The sequence below is a fragment of the Zootoca vivipara genome, chromosome Z, assembly GCF_963506605.1.
Source record: "Zootoca vivipara chromosome Z, rZooViv1.1, whole genome shotgun sequence".
NCBI classification, from domain to species: Eukaryota; Metazoa; Chordata; class Lepidosauria; order Squamata; family Lacertidae; genus Zootoca; species Zootoca vivipara.
In genome coordinates this window covers 1,619,588-1,640,275 of record NC_083294.1, presented here as the reverse complement: position 1 = coordinate 1,640,275, position 20,688 = coordinate 1,619,588, and the positions used below count along the sequence as shown (strand labels likewise).

Here is a 20,688-nt window from a genome sequence, read left to right as displayed (position 1 = left end):
ACGAATGGAATCCATTCTGGAAGTCCGTTCGACTTCCAAAACGTTCACAAACCAAGGCATGTCTTCCAATTGGCTAATTGGTCCTGGAAACAATGCTGACAGCCAAAACAGACGTTTGGGTTCCAAAGAACGTTTGCAAACCGGAACACTCACTTCCGGGTTTGCGGCGTTCGGGAGCCAAAATGTTCAAGCTGCAATGTGTCAACCAAGGAACGACTGTAATTTAAGCAACTTAATGCCTGAAGTGAACAGGAATATCTGCCTGGCATGGAGCTTTATGGTGTTGTCCTGCCTGGTGCAGCATATATATTGTTCTTTTGTTTTTTACTTTCCCCCAACCTCCTCAGTCAGTTTGATTATGGCATATAATATGTAACAAGAATTTATTTATCTCAGCAGTTAATTTTTTTTAATAATGCTATATGTTGATGCAGTTTATATCTCCTAATTCTGAAAAATGCATACTGTTTATAATATTTGATTACTTGTTATGTTATTTTGGATATTTTGTTGTGTAAATTCAGCTGGAGATCAATATTGCTTAAAAATAAACCTTTGTACTGTATTCAAATAATATGCTGCCTACTTTTTATGCCCTTTATGAACACACGTGTTGTGTGTGTGTGTACACAAACACACCTGGCGGGGGTGTGGGTGTGCCAAATTCAGCCCTCAGTAAGGAGTCTGTTCTGCTTTGCTTGCAAGATGAAGCACGTGGTCAGGCGTTTGGGGGAGGAAGCTTTCTTTGTTTCGAGTGGAAGGCTTACCTGGGCTGCTGCAGACTCCTACTGCCTGGAAGTCCCCTGCTGCCAGGAGCCCTGCCAGCCAGTCCTCATTCATCAACCTCTGTTGAATGGATGTTCCTTGGAACTGCTCCCCTCAATGTATGAGCATGGGGCACTTGGATGGATGCCCATGCCTTCCAAATTGCCTCAGAAGGTGGTGGACTCTCCTTCATTGGAAGTTTTTAAAAGGAGGGTGCATGGCTGTATGCCATGGAGCTTTAGCTGAAATTCAGAGGGTTGGAATAGATGATCCTCAGGGCCCCTTCCAATTCGTCAGATCTGTGATTCTAACGGCCATGCGCACTGTTTTTTTCTGTGAACCTACCTGCCAATTATGTTCCCATGTGGGCACCTGCCCCCACCCCCACCCCAAATACATGAATGTGCTTCCTCCACATTTCTAAAATGATAAATCTGCCATCCTTTTCAAAAAGAGCATGGATTTGTTTACATTTTTTTAAAATAAACATTTATATACAAAAATATATTACAGTGGTTTATAACAATGTAAAAAGATAAAACCAAACAATAACATCTTGAAAAGTTAAAAAGAAATTAGAAACAAATACCAGCAGATCTTATTTGCCTGCATAGGTCTCATGGAATAGAAGAGCTTTCAGCCGGCATTTAAAAGTTGGGACAGAAGGCTCCTGCAGAATCAAGAGTAGCAGGGTGTTCCTCATGACTGGGCTGGTGACACTAAAGGCTCCGTCTCTTCTTGTTGTCCAATGAGCCTCACCAACTCAGGGCATGACCAAAGATGCTCCTGCCGCTGATCTCAGTGATTGAGCTGGGATAGAAGGGTTCAGGCGATGCTTGAGGTATGCTGGACCCAAGCTGTTCAGGACTTTGCCTGGGTCAGTAACAGATGGGCAGCCAGTGCAGCCATTAACCATGGTGTCACATGTTCTTGAGCAGAAGCTCCCATCAGCAATCTGGCTGCAGCATTCTGCACTAGCTGGAGCTTCTGAACCAGACCCAAGGGCAGCCTCTAGTCCTGAGGTTACCAGTGCGTGGACTGCAGTGGTCAGACTATCTCTGGTGAACCAGATGAAGCTGGTAAAAGGCACTCCTAGCCACAGAGGACACCTAGGCCCTAGTGATAAAGGAGTATCCAGGAGTACCCTCACACTATGCACTTGCTCCTTCAGAGAGGATGCAACCCCATTCAGAACAAGTAACTTGCCAGTTTCCAGAATGTGGGAACCACCCGCTCAAATAACCTTTGTCTTCCCAGAATTCAACCGCTGTATCTGGACACTGGCCCAAAGTGTTCACAGCCTCTCCTGGTTTAGATGTTACAGAGAAGAAGAGCTGTACAGTGGAACCTCGGTTTATGAACACCTCAGTTTATGAATTTTTGGTTTACAAACGCTGCGGACCCATCTGAAACGGATTAATTCACTTTCCATTACTTTCAATGGGAAAGTTCGCTTCAGTTTATGAACAGACTTCCGGAACCAATTGTGTTCATAAACCGAGGTACCACTGTATATCATCAGAATACTGGTGACACCTTGCCCCAAAACTCCTAATGGCGGCTCCCAAGAGCTTCACATAGATATTAAATAGCACTGATTCAGTGCTACTCCCTGGACATGAATTTGATGTGAATGGAACCACTGTAATAAAGTGCCTCTGATGCCCATCTCACTAAGTCTGTCCAGGAGGATACAGTGGTCAATGGTATCAGAAGTCAGAGATCAAGCCGCCCAGAGGGGCTTGGGCAATCCAGCCAGATAGGCAGTATATAAATGATGATGATGATTAATTATTATTATTATCAGAAGTATGAAGTGGGCTGGGGAAAGGTGTAGCTGGGGTTGAGATTGAAAGGCCAGACGAGGCGGCTTGGAGAGATGCATTCTGGCCCTCAACTCAAGGATCCCAACCCCTGATTTAGGCAATGCACTGCAGCTCAGAGTCTGCAGTGACCACCTTGACCTTCTGGCCTGCTCTGTGCATGTGATGCAGTTGCCCTGGGCCACAGGACCACAGGACTATAAGAGCCCAGGGAGCTGGCAGGCTCATTGGTCAGGCTTGGTGGCCCTGAAGTCGCCAAGATCACTTTCTTCAGCCACAGGACCCTACTGTGTCCCACCAGTCCCTCGACTGGCCTTCTGAATTGATATTGCCAGTCAGCACAGCCAAAGAAAAATGTTCTGAAAGTGAGCCAGGATGGCAGGGATTGAGCAGGACACCCAACGGAATATTGAAGTTTGTTGGCATAAATCAAAAGGTAAGTGTGATTAATTCTATCCTGGAATAATTTAGCCAATAAGTACTAGGAGCATAATAGAAAGATGCAACTGTGGAGCTTTTAACTTTTTCCATTTGGGTTCCCCTTGGCTTGCAAAACTCCTGTTTTGATTTAGGTCACAATCTGGAGGTACTTGCAGGGCTTTTTAGCACTGTGGAATCCGGCGGAAGGAAAAGCTGAAATAAAGTATGACTTCACCACGCAGAAAAAAAGAGAGAAAAAGCTGTGAAAATTGGCCCTTGCTTAATAAGCAGCTTTGGAATAAGATGGTGTGCAGAACAGGTAGCAGCTTAACATAATTTCCCCAGCACATATTTCAAGGGTCCCTAAGCATGGGGCAGAAAATGCACCTGTTTGAGGTCATGGCTAAGGCTGCCAGTGACCCAGGAAGTCTTCCTAACTATTGCTAAAAGCAAGTGACTTCACCCACTTTGCTCCCATTTGCTCTCTTTACCTGTTGTAAACAGTGATGTTAAATGTTTGCTCCAGGCCACCCAGGTAGCTATCATTAAAAGACCTGTATAAAAAACATGATGTGGCACGTACTTTTATGGAGATACTATTCTGTCATGACCAATAGCCTTCATTTTCTTTTGGTGTGCTGAGAAAGCCTTCTCGTCTGGCCTTTCAATCTCAACCCAAGCTACACCTTTCCCCAGCCCACTTCATACCTTTTGCCTATTCTTGAACTGTGATGCCTCCCTCTTGCGTGAATGGAGGACAGAGTGTGGTATGTGCATGTGTGCAGAAGCTACCCACTGTGCAAAGTTAAAATTCTGATTTGTTGCTCCACTTACTTTCACCTTTGGCCCTACCTGCCACTGGCATGTGGCCCTTGCAATAAAAAGGATTCATAGAAAACAACCTTTCTCCCTCCTCTATATGACATCCTTTTATATATTTGAACATGACTATCATATCACCCCTTAACCTTCTATTCTCCAGGCTAAACATACCCAGCTCCCTAAGTCGTTCCTCATAAGGCATCGTTTCCAGGCCTTTGACCATTTGGGTTGCCCTCTTCTGGACACATTCCAGCTTGTCAGTCTCCTTCTTGAACTGTGGTGCCCAGAACTGGACACAGTACTCCCAGGTGAGGTCTGACCAGAGCAGAATACAGTGGTACTATTACTTCCCTGATCTAGATGCTATACTCCTATTGATGCAGCCCAGAATTGCATTGGCTTTTTTAGCTGCTGCATCACACTGTTCACTCATGTCAAGTTTGTGGTCTCCCAAGACTCCTAGATCCTTTTCACATGTACTGCTCTCAAGCCAGGTGTCTCCTATCCTGTATTTGTGCCTTTCATTTTTTTTGCCCAAGTGTAGTACTTTACATTTCTCCTTGTTAAAATTCATCTTGTTTGCTTTGGCCCAGTTGTCTAATCTGTTAAGGTCATTCTGAAGTGTGATCCTGTCCTCTGGGGTATTAGCCACCCCTCCCAATTTGGTGTCATCTGCAAACTTGCTCAGGATGCCCTCAAGCCCATCATCCAAGTCATTGAGAAAGATGTTGAATAAGACTGGGCGTTAGATGTGAAGGGACAGTTCCAGAAATTCAAAGTTGCATAGAGGTAATTCTCCTTATAGCAAGGGTCTTCTTCCCACTGCACTTTTCTAGATTCTGTGGCCACAGTATGCAACATTTTAAACATTGAACCCAAGAGCAGCTTCGGAGCCCTCCTGCAACATTTGGACAGTTTATTAAAGGTTCCCACCCAGCACCAACCTTGTTAACCTATGAGTTAAAACACTCATCCTCCACGCCACCCTTTCACCCCCACACAGGAATTAATCTGCTCTATTTATAACCACGTTATCTGCTGACTAATGTTTCTTTTTAAATAATAATAATATAAAAACAACAACAGAGCATCAGTTAAGTGATCAGATTTAATTATTGATAAGAAAACATTCATTTCTTATTCATGACAGTTATTATGGGACATCCTCTTCTGTTCTTCAGTAGCCAGCAATGAGGGTGGTGGTTTCAGCCCAAGCCCAGAAGAGGGGGGGGTATGGCCTGTGGAAGCACCAGCCACCCCCACCTCAATAACTGCAGCATCTAAAATGGGTGGGGATTCAGTGCCAGAAAAAGTATGGCAGCTCCAGCCAGGGTGGATAAAAATAAATGATTTTTAAAAAATAAATCAGATTTTTTTTTAAATAAAATGCTTTTTGAGGAAAATATATTACCATCCAAAGGTTATTCCATCATGAAATAAAGATTATTTTTAATTATGTAGAATAAGGTTGTATATGTTTAATTATTTTGGTAAATAAAATCCATTAATCCATTCACAATGTCATGCTCTTCCAGAGGTTTTTGTAAGATTATTGGGCAGTTTCTCTGCCTACAAGATATTATCCCAGATGCTTGGGTTATTTTTGCAGTTCTCAAAACTGAATTTGACTCAGCAGAGATCACATGCCTCTTCTTCACAGCAAAAATGTTATAACATGAACAGAGTTGAGAAAAATACCTTAATCCTATTGTTCTACAAACCTATGAATACAGAATCAACCCCTTCAGTGCTAACTTTCAAGAAGTTCAGTGAATAGAATAGAAACAATATTTTTCTGATTGTTTGGAGTGGACAGTATTTAAGTTTCTTAAAAGATATATATTTTGTTTTTGTTTAGCCAAATTAGTTAACAAACATGGATGTTTGTTTAAGCAAATAACATATGCTGTAATGTTATTGTTTCAGTTGAATAAATCTATTTAAATTGTTATTATTAAGGTAATGATTATTTTTCTCCTTTCTAAGTACAACAGAAAAGTTGTCCAAATGAATGATTAACCTATTAAACTGGGGTTAAAAAAAACTAATATGAAAAGTTGTTATTCTAAAAATCTTCATCTACTTGCATATTAAAGTTATACCAGCAAGAATTAGTCTTTATGTAGAAAACTATGATTTAAATCAAGCCTTACTGACTAGTGATTTAAATTGTGATTTAAATCAGTTTTATTTAAATCAAATCCACCCTGGTTCCAGCATAGGCTGCTTTAAAAGGGGGGAGTTAGGCAAACTCGCAGAGTGAAGGTAAGGCTTTTTCATCATTATAACTGCGGGTGCCCAAAACCAGAACCATCGGTCAGCCACCAGCACAGGCCACTGTCAAGGAGGGCTCTGGACTGAGAGAGTGCTGGGGAAACTGTGGATTCCAGCTGTCATCAGCCACCAACCACAGGTTCCCCACCCATACACAAACCAGGCTCCCTTCTGGTCCAGCTGCGCTGCTTTTAGGTCATTCAGATGGAACACAAAAGAGAGAACGAGAGCAAGGAACGAAACTCTGGTTGTCAATAGAGCTGGCCAGCCTAGCATGGCTCTAAATTGAGGGTTGATCAGGATTTTTCAGTGTAGACAACAGTAATGGTCCTGAATGGGGCAACTGTGCCCCTGAAGGACCAGGTGCGCAGCCTGGGAGTCATTCTGGACTCACAGCTGTCATTGGAGACATCGGTTAATTCTGTATCCAGGGCAGCTGTTTATCAGCTCCATCTGGGACGCAGGCTGAGACCCTACCTGCCTGCAGACTGTCTCGCCAGAGTGGTGCATACTCTGGTTATCTCCTGCTTGGACTACTGCAATGTGCTCTATGTGGGGCTACCTTTGAAGGTGACCCGGAAACTACAACTAATCCAGAATGCGGCAGCTAGAGTGGTGACTGGGAGCAGCCGCCGAGACCACATAACACTGGTCTTGAAAGACCTGCATTGGCTCCCAGTACGTTTCCAAGCACAATTCAAAGTGTTGGTGCTGACCTTTAAAGCCCTAAACGGCCTTGGTCCAGTATACCTGAAGGAGCGTCTCCACCTCCATCGCTCTGTCCGGACACTGAGGTCCAGTGCCGAGGGCCTTCTGGCGGTTTCCTTGTTGCGAGAAGCCAAGTTGCAGGGAACCAGGCAAAGGGCCTTCTCGGTGGTGGCGCCTGCCCTGTGGAACGCCCTCCCATCCAATGTCAAAGAGAAAAACAGCTGCCAGAGTTAGAAGACATCTGAAGGCAGCCCTGTTTAGGGAGGCTTTTAAATGTTTAATAGATTATTGTATTTTAATATGCTGTTGGAAGCTGCACAGAGTGGCTGGGGAAATCCAGGCAGATGGGCGGTGTATAAATAATAAATTATTATTATTATATATTATAACTGAACCACCTGCTCAGAAGTGTGTTAGGAACCAGGTCACCCAGCTCCTACGCTGATTGGCACAGTGGCTTTCCAGGCTTCCCAGGCCCATGTGGGGATGCCATGGGGATTCAACTGGGACCCTCTGCGTGCAAAGCAGACACTCTTACACTAAGTGGTCTGAATGCTGCCTGCCTCTGTGCTAATGGTGTATAAGACAAAACACAAACAATATTTTCCTTATGGTCGATTCCTTGAGTAGGACACTAAAAACACAACTTCAATTGGTATTTAACCAAAGAAATAAATATGTAAAAAAAGAAAAGGAAATCCTCCCATGGTATTTACATTCATTTTACAAGTGAAAAAAACTACAAAGGAAAGCCTGTTAACAGTAAGGTGCAGTGAAACAGCAGCATGGTTGAAAAGGAAGTAACAGACACATTCTTTAGGCCAATAAATAGAAGTGCTATTCCTCTTCCAGCCACAGTTCAAGCTTAACTTTATAAACAGAAGTCCAGAATGGCTGGAAGTGCGATTTCTGCTAAACCTCCTGAGAAGCAGATATAGCAAGGATTCACTTGCTATGGAGAGATGTCGGCCAGGACACAGCCTGCAGAGCTCATCCCTCACAAGCTCTGCTGGAATAAGAGAGCTGCTATTGCCCCCCCCCCCAAAAAAACCCAACAGGACTTGAAGATTGGCTGCATTGATAATATAAGTGATACACCTGTCCTTACAAAGGAGTTTTGTTTTTTGCAAGGTAGGCTTATTGCTCCCATTTTATAGGAAAGGCCTGACTCTTAACCAAAGCCACACAGAAGATCCACTGCTGAGCTATAATCTGAACCGAAAGGTTCTGCACTCTCTTTCTAGCCATTGGGTTGGATTCCCCCCTAAGGAATTTGTTCCCCATGGACCCATAGAATCATAGTTAGAAGAGACCACAAGGGCCATCCAGTCCAACCCCCTGCCAAGCAGGAAACACCATCAAAGCATTCTTGACATATGCCTGTCAAGCCTCTGCTTAAAGACCTCCAGCACCCTCCAAGGGCACCCTTCAGGCCATGAGGTTTCTAGGGCAAATGCTCATGGAGACGGGGGCAGCAGCGGCAGTGAGGAAACATTTATTTGCAGGTGAAATAGCCTATAAGTTTCACAAAGTTGTGCATTAGGACTGAAGCTTTCTTAACTCCCCCCCGCAACCCCCCCAATCTATAAACCAGGAAACTTCCCACCCCATTGCTGCAATACAGGGGGTGGGCATGGGGAATGGAGAGAGAGAGAAAAAGTGTCCCCTCCCATTGCTCAAACTCAAAAGCCCAAACTGGAGTGTCAACGATTTGACCCGAGCAGCTAGGCCAGTGCTCAGAATGCAAAAAACCCCCAACCCTCTTTTAGTGAAATGCAGAAGTAGCCAAATGACATTCTTTTTGTACATCTATTGCTGTGGTTTTAAGAGCCGGGGTGGGTTGTATTGCTTTTTGGGAGTTCAGGAAAGTTGAGAATTAAAAAATATATATAAGCAAGCTTTTCTTTTCTTTTCCCTGAAAGAGAAAACTAGAGAGTCCCAAAATCTGAGTGCCGAAGGCTGCCCCCCCCCGCTCCCCTCCTTCCAGGTCCTGTCATAGCTCTTGCTTTTAAAAAACATTTGTTGGAGGGGGGGGGAAGCACCTTTTTCCGAACCGCATAACCTGTTTGCTCTAGAAGTCAGAGAAGAAATCTTGAGGGCCCAAGTGAATGATAAAAGGAGCCATGTCGAGAGGTTGGCAATAAGGGCCGTCAATGAAAAAGCCACCTACAGCAGAGAAAAGAGCAGAGAAGCAAGAGGAAGAGAAATTGCAGGTTAATTAAAGAAAATGAAAAAGTAGCGAGCGCCGCTTAAATTTCTCTGCTCTTTCAAGCTGTAAGTGGGATTTTCATTGCAAAATGGGCACTTTTTTTGATACCTTTTTGGGGTAGTCGGGGTTCTTTTTTAGGTAAATAAAAAATTATTTGGAACCATCCTATATTAGCAACCAAAAAAAAAAGTTAACAGTTATCTGCTCTCCCCCCCCCCTTTCATATATTTGTCGGCATGTAAAAATAAGGAACCGATAGCTTCTCAGGATTTTCAAGTAAAGCAGAGAAATGTAAAATATGCAGCAAAAGGGCAGGTTTACAGACGTGGTTAGTAACTCCCGACATGACGAAAAAATAAATGGAGAGGAGAGGGCAGGGAAAATGACTTCATATCAATTATTGGAAATGATTTTGCCATCAAGTTGGAAAAGAGCATAGCAGCCACGGAGAGAGCTGTCACAACTGACCAGGGAGAGGATCTCTCTGGAAAGCGGGTCCTCAATAAAGTCAGCAAGATTTGTGCTTAAAAGTTTTTTAGTGTGGGTTGGGAGAATTTCATGGCATTAACCAAAACAAAAACACACGCCAAAAAACACCCCCAACCCTTGAAATTTATCAAGCTGCCAATTTGCATGGAAACAAATCTTTATTTGATAGTCTTCTCTGCTATGCTTTTCCAAGCTCAGTGATGGGCTCCCTTTCATCCATAGGCCAGCAAGACAGTCAAGGGTTTTATCAATACTGTTCTCGATCTGAAGGCACCCCAAATCTCAGTCCCATTCCCAACCTCCACCCCCATGCATTTAAAATAGCAATCCCTGTACAATAGGGTGATGACTTTTTCATTATTATTTTTCTCAAAAATTATTTCCTGTAGCACAAATGGATGAACTTTTGCCTATTAATGACTAAAATGAGGTTTATTCCATTGAAATATTAAAAAAGGTTATGCACAGTTTTTAATTTTTTTGTATGCGGTTTTACCATTTCATAAAATTGTATTAACAATTCTATATATATTCCATATCAAATTTGGACACAACACCACATTCCACAATGGGGAGTGTTCTTAGCAACATAGGCTATACAAATGTCACACCTGCACAAGGTAAAAGCCCCTTTTTGGGACCTCAAAACTCAGCCAGCAGACCCTGCCGGGCATGCTGGGAAAAGAACCTACAGGAGAGGTAGCAAAACATCGTCCTCTAGCGGCATCTATACTGTTACTGCAGCTAAAAAAAGCTTCCTTGTGTGTTTGATGGCCCTATATAATGTTTTATGTATGTGACTCTAAAGCTTGGGTTCAATTTTAGGTATATCTGCCTACAGTGACTTCAAAAATGGTCAAAAAACTGATAAATAAAATTTTTAAAATCATTTTGTGCGTGAGGTCTTTTTTAAAACAAATCTCTTTGAAAGTAATATTTTATCTAATCTTTAATGAAAGCTCGTCAAATTATGATACAGGGAAATGAGGTTGTAAAAAAGCCATCGCCCTACTGCCCATCCAAGACGGCCTTTAAAGCATCACCGCCACTGAACCAAAAAGCCAGAGGACAAAGTGGAAACATTCCATAATACTTAGGTGCTCACTTTCCACCGCCACCTTTTCTCAAAACCACAACTGTGGTTAACCCTGAAGAAAGCTGCTTGTTTATATACTCTGCCTCTGAGGAAGGCATCTTAGGGATAGAGCTCTTCCTCCATGGAGGTTTAGAGACACCCCCCCCCAAACTCAACCTCCTTTCCACACACACACACACACACACTTACAAAGACCCACCTTCACCTGTCCAAATACATCTGGAGGAGAGCAGAGTATATAAAGGCCTCCTCTGGGCAGCACAAAATCATCATAAAAAAAGGTGAGCCACAAATGGGTGACATTTGAAAAGAAGAGAGCAAGAGAAACACTTACGGTACATTTTTTGTGGGGGTGATGCCTTAATAGCAGTTCCCTTAGCTAAGTCCCCTAGAGCCCCCCCATAACCACACACAGTCTTTCTCGAGAACAGTCTCCTGGATCTCAAAGTGAAGCAGGCAAACCCATGGCACATAACCCAGCAAATCGCCGCTTTTGCTTTCAATGCTCGAATGTTACAAGAAAAAGGCAAGGTACTGTACTGGCCTATGGCTGAAATGGCTAACTTTCCACAGCAGCACTGGACGAGACCAGGACAATTAAGGTAGCAAGTTTTCATGGGGACCGTGTTGCTGCTTTAGATTCTTAGAATTGTACAAGGTTGTGGGTGGGAGGGATGGGGAAAGGAGAGGCCTTAGTTTTAGCTCTGAAAAAAGGGGGGCAAAAAAAATTCACACCAATGAGCTACAAGATCCCAGACTGAGCGAGGGAGGCCACAAGAACATCCGTGATTTGGGCTCATTTATTTGAGGTTGGGTTTCTTTTTTTAAAAGGGGAGGAGGTGATAGGGGGAGCAGACTTTGGAATTAAAGGAGTTAACTATTGGAGCATTTAACTCCACTAGATCTAACTACGGTGGTGCCTCGCAAGATTAATTTAATTTGTTCCGCGAGTCAAATCGTTTTGTGAAAAATTTCGTCTTGCGAATCGCGGTTTCCCATAGGAATGCTTTGAAATTTCTTTTTTTTGCCCATAGGAACACATTAATTAAATTTCAATGCATTCCTATGGGAAACCGCGATTCGCAAGACGAATTTTCGCAAGACCATCAGATTGCAAGACGCATTCGTCTTGTGAAAAATTCGTCTTGCAGGGCATTCATCTTGCGAGGTACCACTGTATTGGACTTTTATTATATTCCAACGCTCTCATTTATGGTCTGAGAACTTTCTCAATTTGGATTATTTGATATGCCTTAACTCATTTGAAATTGGGGTGGAGGGTGGCAGCAGGGGAAGAGGACACCCCAAACTTCTCTATAGGCACCATCTCTGGTTCCCAAAGTAGCAAAATGAATCCTAACACAGTAAGAGGGCCTATTCTGGATCAGAAGGTGTCCAGGCAACCTCCCTAAATTAACAGCAGACTGCACCAAAGGATGAGCAATCCATCGCATGTAGACATAGTCCGCATTATCGCTATAATTGCTAAAGAGATCCGAAGTCCTTCCAAGATCTGGGGTGGCATATCCTACGAAGGACCTCACAAAACCTTCACATGGAATTCATCCAAAGCAGTAACTGAGCCCATATTCTGCTGGATTACACGACTTGGTATTTACAAAGCTAAACAGGCTGTTCAGGGGGTGGGTCATCTTTTATTTTATTTTTAGTGCAGAGAGTATGTTTGGTACTCCAGTTCCTTTTTAGAAAAGCAGCTACACCACATATCCAAAAGCCTAAAGGGGACAGGCACACGGAGGCCATGGCCCTGCGTTAGAAAACAGGCGGAAACTCTCCATGACAACAAGAACTGGTTTTATTATTCTTTTGTGATCAGCATCTTATCATCTATACATCCTTCACAAGTTTTTTTTTAAAGTTTTACATAATTTGGGTACTTCACTTAAAAACAATGAATTTAAGCATCTAAGTTTATTCTCTATAACAGAAGGCTAGTATAAGTTATTTGGGGGGGGGGAATGAGGTAACCATTTTCACAGACCATTGTTTGCTTGCTTCAAGTTTTTAAGAGAACTAAATTTGCATTTTCTTAAAATAAAAAAGTAGGAAAAGATGCTTCTTTACAAATGGTTTTTGCTCAAGTATGCGCTCAAAGAAAACCAGGATTAAAAGCAGGCAGGACGTCCTGTCCATCTGCCTGTATCACTTTACTTCTGGCATTCTGTACTGCACTGCAGTGGTCAGTCAGTCAGAGGGGACTGGTTTCTGCCATTTGCTAAAAGAAGGAATAAGGGGGCATTGGGTAGGTGGGAAGTTTCATAACTGGCAACAGAAGCATTCTCTTGGGCAAACCTAAAAGAGAAGAAACCAAGAGGACTCCAGGTAAGTCTAGCCATTGGAAAAAGGCAAGTTGTTTTTGTTTGTTTGTTTGTTTAAATGAGACAAGAGTGAGAGTTTAAATGAGACAAAGGTGAGAGCTGTTTCCTAGTTCTGCTGGATCTCTCAGCGGCTTTTGACACCATCAACCATAACATCCTTCTGGACCGTCTAGAGGGGTTGGGAGCTGGGGGCACACTTATACAGTGGTCCCGCTCCTTCCTCCTGGGCCGTGTTCAGAAAGTGGTGGTGGGGGATGAGTGTTCAGACCCCTGGGCTCTCACTTGTGGGGTTCCTCAGGGCTCTGTCCTCTCCCCCATGCTTTTGAACATCTACATGCAGCCGCTGGGAGAGATCATCAGGGGGTTTGGGCTGGGTGTTCATCTTTCAAATCAGAACCAGTGAAGGCGGTGAAGGTCCTGTATGAGTGTCTGGAGGCGGTTGGAGGTTGGACGGCGGCTAACAGATTGAGGTTGAAGCCTGACAAGACAGAAGTACTGTTTGTGGGGGACAGAAGGCGGGCAGGTGTGGGGGACTCCCTGGTCCTGAATGGGGCAACTGTGCCCCTGAAGGACCAGGGGCGCAGTCTGGGAATCATTTTGGACCCACAGATGTCCATGGAGGCTCAGGTCAATTCTGTGTCCAGGGCAGCTGTCTATCAGCTCCATCTGGTACGCAGGCTGAGACCCTACCTGCCTGCAGACTGTCTAGCAAGAGTGGTGCATGCTCTAGTTATCTCTCGCTTGGACTACTGCAATGCGCTCTATGTGGGGCTACCTTTGAAGGTGACCCGGAAACTACAATTAATCCAGAATGCGGCAGCTAGACTGGTGACTAGGAGTAGCCATCAAGACCACATAACACCGGTCTTGAAAGACCTGCATTGGCTCCCAGTACGTTTCCAAGCACAATTCAAAGTGTTGGTGCTGACCTTTAAAGCCCTAAACAGCCTCAGTCCAGTATACCTGAAGGAGCGTCTCCACCTCCATCGCTCTGCCCGGATACTGAGGTCCAGTGCCGAGGGCCTTCTGGCGGTTCCCTCATTGTGAGAAGTGAGGTTACAGGGAACCAGGCAGAGGGCCTTCTCAGTGGTGGCGCCCGCCCTGTGGAATGCCCTCCCACCAGGTGCCAAAAAGAAAAATAACTACCAGACTTTTAGAGGACATCTGAAGGCGGCCCTGTTTAGGGAAGCTTTTAATCTTTAAGAAATTAGTGTAGTCTAATATTTCTGTTGGAAGCTACCCAGAGTGGCTGGGGAAACCCAGCCAGATGGGCGGGGTATAAATTATTATTATTATTATTATTATTATTATTATTATTATTATTATTATTAGCTTCCTAATTTGGCCTCCTGGTGGCTACCCAAGGTCAAAGCAGCCATTATGCTGGGGGGACAAGGTCACCTTCCCCTGAAGCCAACTCCCTCCCAAAGCAGACCAGGAATAGGAAGTGGTTCATTAGGGACCTGCAACTAGTTTTGTTTGTTTGTTTAAAAAGGAGAGATTCAGCTAGAACTTTGGCACATACGCCAGACCAGGCTGAAGTTTGTTTCACAAGCCTGCTATGGTGGGAAATACAGCATCAACACCCTGCTATGTGTGTTGTTGTGATAATTTTAAGGTTATACATATCATAATTGCTCCTAAACATGTACATGAATGTACAGGCACATGTCTGAAGCAGCACAGGAAGACAGGCCTGACTGACACCATTTTGACTCTCTCTGACCAGGTGTTCCTCTGCAAGGAAGAAGGGGGGTGGGGGAAACCACCTCATTGTCTCAGGAATTAAAAGCGTTAATCCCTGGCATCCTGATACCTGAGTGCCAGACAAAAGGGTGTGATTAACTTGGCTGGGAAATGTAAATCTCTCTCTCTCTCTTTTTTTACTTGATTGGGTTTTGGGGGCAGGGGGCAGGGTCCAGGATGCTCAGATTTCTGCCACCAGACCTCCCCTTTCATGATGTATCTATGATGAATTCAGGGAGGGCGGTCTTGGGCTACACCCCTTCTGTGACGTATGGGTGATGCTTCTGGGGGGTGGGCTGAAACCAATTTCAAATTTCTTTTTAAGTGCAGGACAGCTTTGTTTGGGGTTCCTTCCTTGTTCCCCTGTGTGAGGGGGAGGACCCTGTTGCAACAACAAAAATAAAGGCTTTGCTTCTCAAAATTCTCTGATTGGTCTCTGTTCTATTCTCCGACCGATGGAGAAGCCAATAAGGGCTCTTGTGTACCCCATAAGGGAATAAGGGCAGATTTTTGCTTATACAGTATCAGCCTCAAAGCAAACAGGAGAAATGCAGCTCAGACAAATAATTTGTGGGAGTTTGTCCTCTTAGGCTGGGAAGCTGGGGAAGGGGCTGGAAAAATACAACCAGGTCTCTCTGCAAAATTTAACATTCTTGTGGCCTCACTAAGAGTCTGTTGCAGATGCTTGTTTTGTTTTGTTGGGGAAGGGGGGAAAAGAGAGTAAAACAGCAAGTGTTTCCTGTTTGAAGGGCCCTGGGTCTTTTCACCTACATATTTCTTTTCAGAAATCAGAAAGCAGCAACAGCAGTTATTCCAAGAAGATCGAGATGATCAGGGAAACTTTCCCAACATGCAAACAGCTTCACAGAGGCAGAGAGAGAAAGAGAGAGAGAGAAAGAGAGAAAGAGAGAGAGAAAGAGAAAGAGGAAAAAAAATGGGGGAAGGTGGGTGAGTGGGAACCTTACAGCCAGGAGCAGCGCTTCTGTCCCGAGACTAAGCACCACAACCAGGCAGTCAGACATTTCCAAAAAAGAGTGGTGACGATCCTTTATGCAGAGAATGAGGACAGCATTTCTCCAGGCAAGAAGCTGGGAGTCAGCGATGGGCCATGGGCCGTGTAAGGTGGGAGGGAGAGGAAAAGGGGCAAAGAATGACACATTTTTTGGTGGCCAATTACCTCAGCCCCCCTCCTCCTGAATTCCTGCCCAACTTTTCAGAGCTATGATGAGAGAGAGGCATGAACACTGGGGTGATGACTTTTTCATTTTTCTCTCTCAAAAATTATTTACTGTAGCACAAATGGATGAAGTTTTGCCTATTAATGACTAAAACGAGGTATATTCCATTGACATATTAAAAAAGGTCACACACAAACCATTTTTAATTTTTTTGTATGCCATTTTACCATTTCATAAAATTATATTAACAATTTTCCCGGGCATGCTGGGAAAAGAACCTACAGGAGAGATAGCAAAACATCGTCCTCTAGCGGCGTCTATACTGTTATGCAGCTAAAAAAAAGCTCCTTGTGTGTTTGATGACCCTATATAATGGTTTTTGTTTTGTTTTTTGACTCCATATAATGTTGTAAATATGTGACTCTCAAGTTTGGGTTCAATTTTATATCTGCTTACAGTGACTTCAAAAATGGTCAAAAAACTGATCAATAAATTTTTTAAAATCATTTTGTGCGTGAAGTTTTTTAAATCAAATCTCTTTGAAAGTAAGATTTTATCTAATCTTTAATGAAAGGTCATCAAATTATGATACAGGGAAATGAGGTTGTAAGAAAGTCATCACCCTGATGAACACTGTAGCGCTCTCAGCCTTTTCTCCAAAACTCCACTAAGGCAGCTCCAACCTCTCCACTCTGAGGTGAGAGCCCAGTAGCCGTGCCTTTAGGGAAGGGACTAAAAAGCCCTAAAAGAGCAAGACATTAAAATCAGCTGCAGAAGCTCTCCTTTGCCTCTCACCCGACCTCTGAGCTCTGGATGTGGGGAAAGGCTTTCTCTGTGGCTGTCCCTTTTGTGCCCTGGAACAGCTCTTGCCACTAGGAATATAGAACAACAGAATTGCCGAGTTGGAAGGGACCCCCAAGGGTCTTCTAGCCCAAACCCCTGCAGTGCAGGAACGACAGCTAAAGAATCCTTGACAGTTAGCTAGATTAGATGGTGAGGATCCCCCCCCCTAATGCTGAACTAAAGAATGGCTTCCATTGCCACCCGCTTTGGTTTTGCCCTCTGGAGCAACAGAGACCCAAAGACCAATAGTGCTCCATCTAATGTATGGCTGCCAGCTCTCCATATATTGGAAGATTTTGCAGAGACTCCAGACGCTGGAGTACATTCATGTTCCACCCCCATAATTCCACCCTGTATAGCAGCATTGGGGGTACTTTACTGATGTAGATCTTTCTGGTCAGCACCACCAGTTGTCCACCATTTCCGAAGAAAAACTTCACCAAAGCACCGATGATCCGGTGAGCAGCCAGAATAATCGTGTTTAAATGGGCTGTCCAAGATAATCTATGGTGAAAAGTGATGCCCAAGTATTTAAAAACTGAGCATTGGTCAATGGTGTGACCCTCGAGGTACCATGATGGGTTTGGTTTTGTCCTGCCAAAAGGGATTATTTTGGTTTTGGAAAAATTGATTGTTAGGGAGTTTTCTGTGCAAAATTTCATGAGTCCTCTCACCATGTTGTTAAGTCCCCACTTTGTTAGAGAGAGGACTGCCATGTTGTTGGCATACAGTAAGATGGGAATTTTTGCTTGTTGCAAGGACGGGGCAGGTTGATTAAGGGCTTTAATAGCTGTTTTTATATCATTTATGTAGAAATTAAAGAGGAAGGGTGCCAGAAGGCAGCCTTATTTGACTCCCCTGGCAAGGGGAAAGAGACAGGAGAGAGCTCCCCTGGGGACCAAATTTCACTCGGCTACATATATCTTGGAGTTGAACTATGTAAATCCCTGTTATACTCACAGTCGACACGCCTTGCTTTTACCTTACCAGTCGCACTCAGCTGGAATTTATATTTGATGTTATAGTTGTATTTGTTGTATTCTATACTGTTGTGCGACAGTTGCCTGTTTGATCTTTTATATGTCCTATGGCTATATGGCTAATGCAATAAACTTTGATTTGGTATATTGGCAGAGAGCAGGGATCACACATTCCCTCAAACGCCTCTTATTCTGGCTGCTTTTAAAAGTACAAGGAATGGTTGAAATAGCTGGCTGTGACTTGAGTTTCCAAAACCCCTAACTGACTGCCCCCCTCCACTTTGCCAACAGCAGTATTAAAAATGCTGCATTCAGACCCGTGGCAACCCAAGTGGCAGGAAATAGTGCAGGCATACAGCAGGCCATGTTCTCTGGGAAGGATGTACAGTGGTACCTCGCAAGACGAATGCGTCTTGTCATGCTGGCCACATGACCTGGAAGCTATACGCCGGCTCCCTCGGCCAATAATGCGCGATGAGCGCGCAACCCCAGAGTCGGTCATGACTGGGCCTAATGGTCAGGGGTCCCTTTACCTTTACCTTTACCTTTATGGGCAAAAAAAGAAATTTCAATGCATTCCTATGGGAAACCGTGATGCGCAAGACGGACTTTTCGCAAAACGAACTGACTCACGGAATGAATTAAATTCTTCTTGCGAGGCACCACTGTATCCTCAAAAAAACAAAAGCTTCAGACTCCTTCAGAGGAGAAATGTGTCACAGCAAATGATTCAGGGAAGGGGGGCAGTTGGGATTCCAAGGCCCTGTATTGAGCCGGACCGTATCGCTGACTCCAATGGGCTTTGCTCTCATTGCTGCATAAAACTACATTCAAAGTAATCCAAAGAGCCAGGGTCCCGGTCCCCCGCCCCCAATTAAACAAGACAAGGTTGTTGTTGTTGCATGGGGGGGAGAACTACGGTATACACTTTCGGAGGAAGGAGTGTTGAGGTTCTTTTGCTCAACACACCAAGTGGCACTGCCTAGTTTTTTGTTTGTTTGTGGGCAGGGGAGTCAGCAGAGCCAATTGGACTTGCTCACACAATCCTGTAGGAGGAATAGTTCACATATCACACTGCTCATTAGGGTGATGACTTTTTCATTTTTATTTTTCTCAAAAATTATTTCCTGTAGCACAAATGGATGAACTTTTGCCTATTAATGACTAAAATGAGGTATATTCCATGGAAATTTTTAAAAAGGTCACGCACAAACCATTTTTAATTTTTTTGGATGCCGTTTTACCGTTTCATAAAATTGTATTAACAATTCTATATATATTCCGTATCAAATTTGGACACAACACCACAATCCACAATGGGGAGTGTTCTTAGCAAAATAGGCTATACAAATGTTACACCTGCGCAAGGTAAAAGCCCCTTTTTGGGACCTCAAAAATCAGCCAGCAGACCCTGCCAGGCATGCTGGGAAAAGAACCTATAGGAGAAGTAGCAAAAGTTCGTCCTCTAACGGCGTCTATACTGTTACTGCAGCTAAAAAAAGCTTCCTTGTGTGTTTGATGTCCCTATATAATGTTAGTTACAGGTAGGTAGCCGTGTTGGTCTGACGCAGTCAAAATAAAAATAAAAAATCCTTCCAGTAGCACCTTAGAGACCAACTAAGTTTGTCATAGGTATGAGCTTTCGTGTGCATGCACACTTCTTCAGATACACACAAGCTCATACCTATGACAAACTTAGTTGGTCTCTAAGGTGCTACCTATATAATGTTGTATATATGTGACTCTCAAGCTTGGGTTCCATTTTATATCAGCTTACAGGGACTTCAAAAATGGTCGAAAAACTGATAAATAAGATTTTTTAAATCGTTTTGTGCGTGAGGTTTATTTTTAAATCAATCTCTTTCAAAGTAATATTTTATCTAATCTTTAATGAAAGCTCATCAAATTATGATACAGGGAAATGAGGTTGTAAAAAAGTCATCACCCTGCTGCTCATGTAACAGCCACTGCAGCTATTGTTGCTTATGATGAGATCTGCCACTGTGGACCGCTGCCTCTCGCCAAGACCAGCCGAGGAGAGCAATGGGTACACATCCTCAAGTGCGTGAACTTCACCACCACCACACCCCAACAACGATGACTCCGTTAACATGAAAGGGACCCAGGACTGTGTGACTTCAACACTGGGTCTGTGTGTCCCCCAAAATACAGCAGTGACAAAGAGCTGGTTCGCTGCAGATTGCAATAAAGCTGTACACTACAGCCACCAATAAGCCAGCTATTTTGGGGGAGGGTTGGGCGATTCAAGTCAGTTGAGCATTGGCTCTTTGGGTTCCTTTGAATGGAGTACGAGATGGCTGTAAGAAGGTAGGAGAGCTACTCAGGCAGGGGAAGAGAGAGGTTCAAGTTCTGGTATGAAAGGGGAACAGGCAGTTAGAACAAGCAACCCTTCACAGTCAGGCAGAAGCAGGAGGAGGGAGGAAAAAGCTACTCCAACCAGAAAAAGAGCCACGGCAGGGGCAAACAGCCTTCCAGAGACACAAAATGAGGTGCTGCGGTTTATCAACGTCGCCAGGGAGTCAATGATTCCTCCCAGGCCGCTCCCAGAAGAGCCTTTGGCTCACGCCCCATGAGATAATAAATACTGTACAGTGGTACCTCGCTAGACGAATACCTCACAAAAAACTCACAAAACGAAAGCATTTTGTGATTTCAATGGAGTCTCGCAAGACGAAGTTTCCTATGGCGCGCTTCGCAAGACAAGGCGAGTCTTGCGAGGCACCCTATGGGAAACCGCACTTCAATGCGTTACTATGGGAGCCGCTTCGCAAAACAAATTTTTCGCTATACGAAGCAACTCGCTGGACGAATTAAATTCGTCTAGCGAGGCACCACTGTACATACATACAACATGGCCTGTGGGGTCACGTAAGGAAGAGGCTGTACATACCGTAAGCTGGCGCGGCAGTAGCTGTGCTGTATCCATAAGTTGCCCCATAGCCTGCAACATAAACACATGGAGGGGGGCAAAACTG

General features: G+C 44.0%; 1 protein-coding gene across 9 annotated transcripts in view; it reads right to left on the bottom strand.

Annotated features, from left to right (window-relative positions):
• Positions 1 to 4,920: 4,920 nt before the first annotated feature.
• Positions 4,921 to 20,688, bottom strand: part of STRBP (spermatid perinuclear RNA binding protein) — a 117,149-nt gene continuing 101,381 nt past the window's right edge. For 7 of the 9 annotated variants that reach the window (XM_060270408.1, XM_060270404.1, XM_060270411.1 and 4 more), the window contains 2 exons: positions 20,604 to 20,654; positions 4,921 to 8,978 (listed from right to left, as the gene is read on the bottom strand). In XM_060270408.1, the coding sequence (XP_060126391.1) occupies positions 8,884 to 8,978; positions 20,604 to 20,654 (146 nt within the window). In that variant the 3' untranslated portion in view covers positions 4,921 to 8,883. Of the gene's footprint in view, positions 12,920 to 20,603; positions 20,655 to 20,688 lie in introns of all 9 variants that reach the window. The other 2 variants (XM_060270412.1, XM_060270413.1) reach the window with 1 other exon arrangement.